The sequence below is a fragment of the Coregonus lavaretus genome (genome assembly GCF_964263955.1).
Source record: "Coregonus lavaretus genome assembly, contig: HAP1_SCAFFOLD_10057, whole genome shotgun sequence".
NCBI lineage: Eukaryota > Metazoa > Chordata > Actinopteri > Salmoniformes > Salmonidae > Coregonus > Coregonus lavaretus.
In genome coordinates, this window is record NW_028156177.1 from 1 (window position 1) to 10,390 (window position 10,390).

The window sequence follows — 10,390 nt, forward strand, 5'->3', positions numbered from 1 at the left end:
CCCTTCTCCTCTTCTCTCCCCCTCTCCTCTTCTCCCCCTCTCCTCTTCTCCCCCTCTCCTCTCCTCACCTCCCCTCTTCTACCCCTCTCCTCTTCTCCCCCTCTCCTCTCCTCACCTCTCCTCTTCTCCCCCTCTCCTCTTCTCCCCCCTCTCCTCTTCTCCCCCTCTCCTTTTCTCCCCCCTCTCCTCTTCTCCCCTTCCAATTCTCCCTCCCCTTATATAATATACATTTGAGGAGGGAGGGAGGGAGGGAGGGAGGGAGGGAGGGAGGGAGGGAGTAATGGTCAGAACCAGAGAGAGGGGAGGGAAGGGCGAGGGAAAGATGGAGGAGGGGAGAGAGAGATCTGAGAGAGAGAGAGAATATATAATATATTTTTATCACTGACTTCTCACCAGTGATGTCATCATAACCAGTAACCTTACCCACTTTTGGCCCAGCCCAGCCTGACCCTGACATATAGCATCAGACCTGTTGAGTTGACTTGGGTAACAGACCTCTAGCTTCTACATCACATCCCCCCTTCTCCTGCTCTAACATGAGACCTCATCATTACTCATTTTGGGTGCTGGTACTGTTTATATTTAGGAGCTGGAACATTAACCAATATTCTATAAGAGGTGAACTCAAGCAGTAGAAAGTTAGAGGTGATATTATAGGACACACTATGTGAAACATTGCTGCAAGACAGATCCGTTTGCTGTGTTTAGCTGGGCTCAACCACTGATCCAAGATAAGTTGCTAAGAAGTTTATCTCACATCATTGAAGTAAGGAACTAATGACATAGAAGTCATATAGCCTAGCAGTATTTTCCACTCTTCAGTCCACTCTTCATGACAGTAGACTTGTATAGCTCAGTGGAGCCCCAGTTAGAGACAGATATGATACCTGCAGTGATATTGATGATCCTGTTCTGGAGCACAGGTAGGATGCTGTTATACTGATATACACTTGTGACAGTTACTGAGATATGATTTGATATTGTAAGATATATGATCATTTACAGGGCTAGTAAAATAACATACAACTGGAAGCAGACAGTAAAAATCTGTCTCAAAGCAGTACAATGATGTGATCACCAGTAAATGTACTTTACTATAGCATAACTGTCCATCTGGGGACAGGCACTAATGTCTGTTAAGTTGTGATGGTGCCATGCATCTGACTGTTGTATATTCAGTGTGTCAATTATTGATTGTATATGTCTGTATGTTAACAAATGAGAGTATATATTATATATTATATTGGTCTTATGTTAGTGTAGGAGAATGGGTGGTGTAGATGCTAGGGGTCTGTGACCTGAGTCAAGCTCAACAGGCCTGATGCTATATGTCAGGAAGAGAGAGAGAGGACAGAGAGGAGGGGGTGGGGAGGGCAGAGGAGAGAGTGGTGGAGAGAGGATGGAGGGGGCAGAGGAGGGGAGGGAGATAGAGAGGGAGAGAGAAGGGAGAGGAGAGAGAGGGAGATAGAGAGGGAGAGAGAAGGGAGAGGAGAGAGAGGGAGATAGAGAGGGAGAGAGAAGGGAGGGGAGAGAGAGGGAGATGTCAAAAGAGATAGGGATGACAGACTAACATGCGGTCAACTGAATATCTTTTCACATGTCATCATAACCAGTAACCTTTTCCACTCTTCCACTTAGCTTGTCCCTGACCTCTGAAAAAACAAACAGAAGCAAATGTAAATTATATATAAACTAATCTGCAAAGAGAGGTTCACATTTCCATAGAAGGGGAATGTGTGTACACGATGGTGATAAGCCTATCTTCCCCATCACATCATGAAAGGTCATGTTGATATTCATTTAACATCCCTCTCTCTCTCTGTCTCTCTCTTTCTCCTCAGATCTCCAGGCTCAAAGCATCAGTCCACCAGGTAGGTAGAGTATAAATCTACAGTGATTATAGCAGTTCAATATTAGTCAACTTTATTATCCCACATGGAGAAATTCATGTGTCCATACACACCATTCTAAAACCCAATAACAAGTACTGTTTTATGGCACTACTAATACTTGTCAACCACAAAGCATTACTGCTGTTAGAATAACAGAAGCCCTGTCATAATCTGTCCTCACCACTGTGTTTTCCTCTCTGCTGTTTACAGCTGAACACTCAGTCAGACTGGTGAATGGGACCACTTCCTGTTCTTCCTGTTCTGGGAATGTGGAAATCTTCTACAGAGGACAGTGGTTACGTCTATGTTCTATATGGTGGAGCATGATAGAGGCTGAGGAGGTTAAGGTTATATGTAGAGAGCTGGGCTGTGGGAATGTTGTAGCTGTATCTAGAGGACCTCTGGTTGAAGATGGAAGAAGAGCCACACTATGGAGTAGATGCAGTGGAAATGAGTCTACTTTTAGAGAGTGTGACAACATAGGAAGTATACCTGGTGTCTCTGATTGTGAATATTATCATCATGTTATCTGTTCAGGTAAGAGACTGGTAATATTGAGAGATTTAATTTGTACATTATACAAGATTAGCATATATCATGTTTTATGTGTTTTTTCATTTAAAGAGGGAGAGATGTTAGATGTATTTAAACATTATATTTGTGTTTGTCATATTGGTTTATGGGAGATGTGCATGGGCAGATCATTGTAGTTCAGATGTTACTGAAGTGAAGCTGCCTGATGGATGTCCAGCTGTTTATTTTCTATAAAGTGAAGTGAACTTATTCCTGTCTCCTGCCTGCATTATTCCCAACCCTGTCCTGAGTGGCTAAGAACCCATTTCTACCTCTTACAGTATCAAACATAGCAAACTACAATCTTTTATCCAACATATTTGTGTTTAGTCCTTGACAGTGTCATCAACAAAACGGATTGAATGTTCAACCAACTCTTTTTCTCCAGAGTCTGTGCAGCTTGTGGATGGAGCTGGTCTCTGCTCTGGGAGACTGGAGGTGAAGTCCAATCAGTCCTGGGCCTCAGTGTGTGAAGCTGACTTTGACCAGCAGGATGCAGAGGTAGTCTGTGGGGAGCTTGGCTGTGGGGCTCCTGCAGCTCTACAGGGGGGGCTCTATGGAGAAGGTGAGGGTCAGACCTGGGATAAAGAGTTCCAGTGTAAAGGCAATGAGTCCCTTCTCCTGGACTGTGACACCTCAGACAGAAAAAACAACACCTGCCTACCTGGTAATGCAGTTGGACTCACCTGCTCAGGTAAGAAACAGTTTGTCACTCAATCAACATTGTTTCTCACCTGGAGTGAAGAATATGAGAGGCAATATAGGTGTGTTTTAGTGAGAAAATAGTAAGATTACTGTCTCTCTCTTTTCTTTTCTCAGAGCCTGATGATGTGAGGCTGGTGGGAGGAGGCAGTCGCTGTGCTGGTGGAGTGGAGTGGTACATCCAGGGAGAGTGGAGGACTGTGGGAGCTTTAGAAAGGAACAAGGAGGCTGCAGTAGTGTGTAGACAGCTGGGTTGTGGCTCCACTGTTTCAGTACTACCTGGAAACATCACTAGAGGGATTAGAGTTTACTGTTCTGGGTCTGAGTCTTCACTGAGGGAGTGTGGGACATGGTATTCAACTTATTATATCGGTCTTGGATTCACAGTGATCTGCTCAGGTAATAACAAGCTACACTTTATGGCCAAAAATGCAGTGGTCTAAGGCACTGCATCGCAGTGCTAGCTGTGCCACTAGAGATCCTGGTTCGAATCCAGGCTCTGTCGTAGCCGGCTCCAACCGGGAGACCCATGGGGCGCCGCACAATTGGCCCAGCGTCGTCCAGGGTAGGGGAGGGAATGGCCGGCAGGGATGAAAAAATTATGTATGCACTCACTAACTGTAAGTCACTCTGGAGAAGAGCGTCTGCTAAATGACTAAAATGTAAATGTAGTGGATTCAGCTATTTCAGCCATACCTGTTGCTGACAGGTGTATAGGATCGATCACACAAAGCCATACAATCCACAGACCACCATTGGTAGTAGCTTGTGTGGCCTTACTGAAGAGCTCAGTGACTTTCGACGTGGCGTCTAGGAGCAACATTGGCTCAGCCACGAAGTGGTAGGCCATATAAGTGATCTGCTCAGGAAATATCAATATATGATCATTATATTCCACTGATTCCCTTTATTCATTCAACTTCCTCTGCCCCTCTAATGATGACTGTTTGCTTGTAAGTCTGCAAAATAAATCACTCAGTCAAGTAGGTATCAAATACAACTTAAATATCGCAGAATGCTTTTGTATTTGAGTGTTCTCTCAGTGAACAACTCTACTCACTACCACTGTCACATGTCATGTTATTGTCATATCTAAATGAGGAAAGTAGTTGAGGAGCTACGTTTTCTTCTTCTCTCCTCTTGTTCCAGATGTCCTGCTTCAGCCTGACATCAACATATGTTGTCTCAGTGACTGTAGGCCCACTACTCATGTTGCCCTGTGAGGGAGGGTGGCTAGCACTGTTACATGCTGATGTTATTGTCATATCTATAGGAAACTAGTTGAAGAGGTTTTTCTTGTTCTCTTTTATTGTTACAGATCTCCTGGTCCAGCCTGATATCTTCCTGACTGACTCAATGGGAGGGGTCTCCAGGGGCCATGAGGGGCCAGAGGTGTTCAGGGGCCACAGCTTCACCATCACCTGCTCCACTCAGCCACAGTACCCAGGAGGCTCCTTCCTCCTCACGTTCACCGGCTCCAAGATAACCCAGACCCAGCCAGCTGTCAATCACTCTGCTGCCTTCCTCTTCCCTGCTGCAGATGACTCCCACCAAGGGAACTACAGCTGTGTTTATGACAATTATGTTTTCTCTCATAACTTCTTCTCTGAGAGTGAGCTCCTCTCCCTCACCGTCACAGGTAACTGAACATGAACCAGACTTCTAACTTTGTCATTGACAGATTTCCCACAGATCTATGTGATGATGACCAGTCCCCTCATCAAAGGTGTTTCTGTTTGCAGCCTCTCCTCTGCCAGCCTTCATCATCAGACACGTTGTAGTGCTGCTGATCCTACTGACAGCCATCACCACCTTCTACCTGTACTACAAGGTAAAGACATTTACTCAGACGTAGGGTTGCACAATTCCGATTGGAGGATCCACAGGAATTCAAATTTACAATTACAACCAACAATTTTGGAAAAGCATTGAATTTATTGAAAGTTCCTGGGATTTTGCATCCCTACTCCGACGTGCCTAAAATCTGACTGTATTAATTAGTAGTCCGGTAGAGAGTTGGTCTGTGTCATGTGTTTATATGGTCAACCAGGAGTGGATATTTGTTCAACTGTTGTACTATGCTTGTGTGTGAGTGAGTGAGTGAGTGAGTGAGTGAGTGAGTGAGTGAGTGAGTGAGTGAGTGAGTGAGTGAGTGAGTGAGTGAGTGAGTGAGTGAGAGAGAGAGAGAGAGAGAGACTTTCTTTAATGGTTCATCCTCATTTCATTAAAACCTCACCCCACCCCCTAAAATAAACAAATTACCAATATCCCCTGTACTGCATACTCACCTTTTCCTCTACCCCACGATACAAAAACAACACCACACATCACAATAACCCAAAACTCACCAACTCTACAACCGTATATCCAGACCATCTTCCTCAGCTATACAGACAGCCCCCCTCCCAACACACCATATTTCTTGAAACATCTCCACACTTTTTATCATTTCATAGAACTCAAATTCCACCCTAAGGCGTGCAGAGACCATCCCATTAAATAACAGTAAAGGGTCTGTTATCCCCCCACCTTTAACCCTGTTCCTCCTTGTTATCCAAATAGCTAACTTTGCCTGAGCAAACAGAAAATTCAACAACACACATTTTTCCTTTTCCTTATTTGAATACCTGTACCCCATTATAAACATCCCGACAGTAAAAACCCACCCCCAACCTCTCACACAGACATTCCAACTGAGACATTAAAGGCATTAACCTGGCGCACATAGAAAACACATGAATCACAGTTTCACTCATGACACAGAAAGGACACCCCTGTCTGACTCCCGGTTCAACCCGTGCTAACCAGCTGTTAGTGGCCAGGGCTCCATGTAAAACCCTCCACTGGAGGTCCCCTGACCTCTTTGGTACTGGGAGTTTGTAGATTCCCCTCCATCTAAAACCCACCATACTCTCCGCCCCACATACCCCCTGCCATTAATGTGCCTTCACTCCTGTTAGGCTCCTAATGTTCCTTACCTTAATGCAGAGGTTGTAGAGGGCTTTACCTCCCACCCCCTCAAACTCCCCCAGGCTCGGAGTGTTAAAATCTAACAAGTCCTCCAGACCCCCTTGCCAGTCCCCAGTCTCTGCAGTCACGTGCAGTGGCGGAAACATTGGTGGCCCCTCCCCCTTTGGCTGCTCAAACACCCCCCTTACCGTCTCAGACAGTGCCTCCTGGACCTCCCCCAGGAATCTCTCCAGCAGCCTAAGAGACGTTAGTCCTGTTTGTTTTGCTAGGACTTCTGGGGTTTTCCATCCATCCTCTCCCAGCAGTCGCAGGTCACCCAGCCTTAGCAATCCCGCTGCCATCAGTCGCCTCTTCAGGGTGGCTGACTGAACCGATCTCAAAAGGATGACTGGGTTGTGGAAGAAAGGCTCCTCCCACACCCACAGCCCAGGCTCCACACCCCCTTTTTGTGTGGGCCTTAGTAGCTGCCAGGCCCTCAGCACCGCAGAGTAAAAATCAGAGACACCTGCTGTACTCAGCCCCTCCAGCCTCATGAGGAATAGCTGCCGGTCCAACCTTAATCCGCCAGCTCTCCTCAGCAGCGCGCATGCTGGCTCCCTCCATCCGACATCAGTATGGTACAGCAGTCTCTGTGCCGCCTTTAGTCGGAATGCAGCCACCCTGCTCTCCAGTTCCACCAGGCCCTGTCCTCCTTCATTTATGGACATATACAACACTGCCGCCCTCAGCCAGTGATGGCCCGACCAGAAGAAATCCACCAGCTTGCGTTGCAGTGTCTGTGTGCAGCCCGGCGGGGGGGTTGAGGACAGCCAGTTTATGCCACAGGGAAGATGCCGCCAGGTTATTGATTATCAGCACCCTCCCTCTATATGACACTTGGGACAGGAGCCACCTCCACCTGGCCAGTCTTGACACCACTGCCTGTGACAGCCCCTCCCAGTTCTTCCTGACCCACCTCTCCGAGCCCAGGTACACCCCCAATATTTTAAGCCCTTCACAACCCCACTGCAACCCCCCTGGAAGCAGAGGAGGGGCCCTATCCCCCCATGCCCCACATAACAGAGCTTTGCTCTTTCCCCAGTTTACCTTAGCTGACAAAGCTCCCTCGTACACCTTCAGACTATTCTCTAGTGCCTGCATACCCTGACCATCCCTGACCATCACAGAAACGTCATCTGCATACGCTGACACTGCTATGCCTGTCCAGCACACTCCCTTCAGTCTCCTGCGTAGCAGGCCCAAAAAAGGCTCAATGGCTAGTGTATATAACTGCCCTGATAGAGGGCATCCTTGTCTAATGCCCCGCCTCACCCAGACTGGCCTACTGGGCCCCCCTCCCACCTTAACCATACATGATGCCCCAGAATACAACATCTTCACAAAAACCTTTCCCCAAACCCAAACACAGACATCACATTAAACAGATACTCATGGTCCACTCTATCAAAAGCCTTCTCTTGATCTAAAGAGACCAGACCAAAGTTCACATTAGAACTTCTCGACAAGTCCAAGATGTCCCTGATTAAGAACAAGTTGTCCGTGATTGAGCGTCCCGGTACACAATATGTCTGGTCCTTGTGTACTATAGAGTCCAGATGGGACTTTAGTCTGTTAGCGAGGACCTTGGCAAATATCTTGTAGTCCGCACAGAGCAATGCCACAGGCCTCCAGTTCTTAAGTTCACACAAGTCCCCTTTTTTGGGCAGGAGAGTCAGAGCCGCCCGCCAGCAGCTCATCGGCAACTCTCCTACCCCGACGCATTCACGCAACACGCAAAAGAAGTCCAGTCCAATTATTCCCCAGAATTTTTTATAAAACTCCACTGGGAATCCATCGACCCCCGGTGCACGGCCAGGGGACATCTGGGTTACGGCCTCTGCCAGTTCATGGCACAACAGGGGAATGTCCATTTCATCCCTTTGTACCAGAGAGAGCTTAGGGAGTTCGGCAAACAAAACCTGAGCACACATAGGATCACACAGTTCTGCCTTATACAATTCAGTATAAAACTCCACTGTCCGCACCCGCATCTCCCCCACCACAGAGGTCACCCGCCCATCCGAAAGCCGTAGACAATGCATACCCTTGGCTTCACCGCTCTGTCTTTCCAAACCAAAGAAGAAGGAGCTGGGAGCATCCATCTCCTTTAGCATGGAGAACCTAGCTCTTACAAGTGCTCCCTTTGCTTTAACCTGGAAAAAACTGCCCAGGTCCATACGTAGTTCAGCTATATTAGCCTGGAGGCCTACATTGCCTTGCCCCACCAGCTCTACCTCCATCTCACTAATACTACGTTCGAGTTCCCCCAATACTCTCCTAGCCTCTGAGGATGACAGAGCTGTATACTGTTGGCAGAAAAGCCGAATTTGGACTTTTCCCACATCCCACCATTGACTCAGAGACTCATACTCCTCTCTTCGCTGCCCCCACCTTTCCCAAAAAGTCTGGAAACCTGAGCAAAAAGTGGCATCTTGTAAGAGCTTTACATTAAACTTCCAATAGGATGCCTGCCGAGGCCCTGGTGAAATAGACAGCCGAGCCATGGTTATGTGATGATCCGAAAAACCCACCGGGAGAATGGTAGCGCCCAACAGCCTATTGCCCTGATTCCTGGCCATGTACAATCGATCAAGCCGGGCTGCACTCACCCTAGCCCCAAAGACCTTCACCCATGTATGTTGTCTTGTGTTGTTGATGTTTGGAGAACTAGACATCCCTAGGTCAAATTGATTAATAATGTCCCTTAACACCCCCACTGAGCCTGAATGAGGCTCCTCCCCATTTCTGTCTTTCGTAAAATCCATCGTACAGTTCCAGTCCCCGACGACCACCAGCGTCTCCTCAGGCACTACCTGTGAGAGTTAATTTCTAAGACACCCAAATAGAAGCCCCCTCTCTCTCCCTGTGTTGGGCGCATACACATTTATAAAGACAAAACCCCTGTTGTTTATTTCTGCCTTTACTACAAGCAGTCTACCTATACACACCTCTTTTGAGGAGCACATTTTTACAGACAGACCCGGTACAAAAAGGACTGCCACCCCTGCACTAACATTTGTCCCATGGCTCAGCACACTTGCCCCTTTCCACCAGAGCCCCCAATCAACTTCATTCACCACATCGCTATGCGTCTCCTGCAGAAACAACACTTGTACTTTTTTTTGTTTTACATATTCACCCAACACACTCCTCTTTCCCGCATCTCTGGCGCCATTAATATTAAGCGAGCCTACCCAAAGAGTCTCCATAAGAAGTGGGAGAAAAGCCAGAAAAGAAAGAGACCAATAGCAAAGCTCCAGTGCCAGAAAGAAAACTTTCATCTAAACAGTGTCTGAAGGTAGACCTTTACGCACGGTTTTGACCCACTTCCTCAACCTAAACCGTTTCCTGGGTGAGAGGACACCATGCCCCTCTTTTTTCACAGCATGTTGTACTGATCTTACAAACTTTCCCAGATCGCAATAAAAAGCCTCAAGATTAACTTTTTTCCCCTTAGTCTCCTTCAGGAACCTTGACAGTTCCGTCACCGTGTACTTTGACCCCTCTGACTGACTGGCTGTCAGCTCTGGACCCATTGAGGAGGAGTCTGAAAATAAATCCTCATCGGCTTCTTCCTCAGACTCACCTTCCTCATCTCCATCTCCCAACCTGACCACCTGTCCTTCCTCTCTAGTCGGGGCCTCCCCCCCAGCACCAGGCAACCTGACCACCTGCCCTTCCTCTCTAGTCGGGGCCTCCCCCCCAGCACCAGGCAAAGGTTCCTTGGTGCCTTTCATCACACCAGCCTCTGCCCTCCCACCTCCTTTCTTCTCCCCCTTTTTCCTCTTCCGCTTGACAACCTCCTCCACCCCTCCTAGTCGCTTCCCCTTCCCCACTACACTCTCCTCATCCACTAACATAACCTGACTAGACCCAGCCTCATCTACACCACCATCTATAGCATGACTAGACCCAGTCTCATCTACACCACCATCTATAGCATGACTAGACCCAGCCTCACCTACACCACCATCCATCACACGACTAGACCCAGCCTCATCTACACCACCATCTATAGCATGACTAGACCCAGCCCCATCTACACCACCACCTATAGCATGACTAGGCCCAGCCTCTGCTGCCTGTGTCTCATGGCCCCCTGCACGTTGACCTCGATTTCCCCCACTGGTGCTTGAACCCTCACCTTGTCTACGGCCTTTATGTGGGCACGCAAAGCTCTTATGCCCCAAATCCCCACACTCAAAACACCGTAG

At 47.8% G+C, this 10,390-nt stretch overlaps 1 protein-coding gene across 1 annotated transcript; it reads left to right on the forward strand.

Annotated features, from left to right (window-relative positions):
* Positions 1–2,414: 2,414 nt before the first annotated feature.
* Positions 2,415–4,998, forward strand: LOC311126712 (scavenger receptor cysteine-rich type 1 protein M160-like; the record flags this gene model as incomplete). Its single annotated transcript, XM_084200704.1, has 5 exons — positions 2,415–2,429; positions 2,865–3,159; positions 3,441–3,566; positions 4,486–4,806; positions 4,910–4,998. Coding segments are annotated over 5 exons (846 nt in total), but the record flags the coding sequence as incomplete, so codon positions are not given.
* Between the last annotated feature and the right edge of the window lie 5,392 nt (positions 4,999–10,390).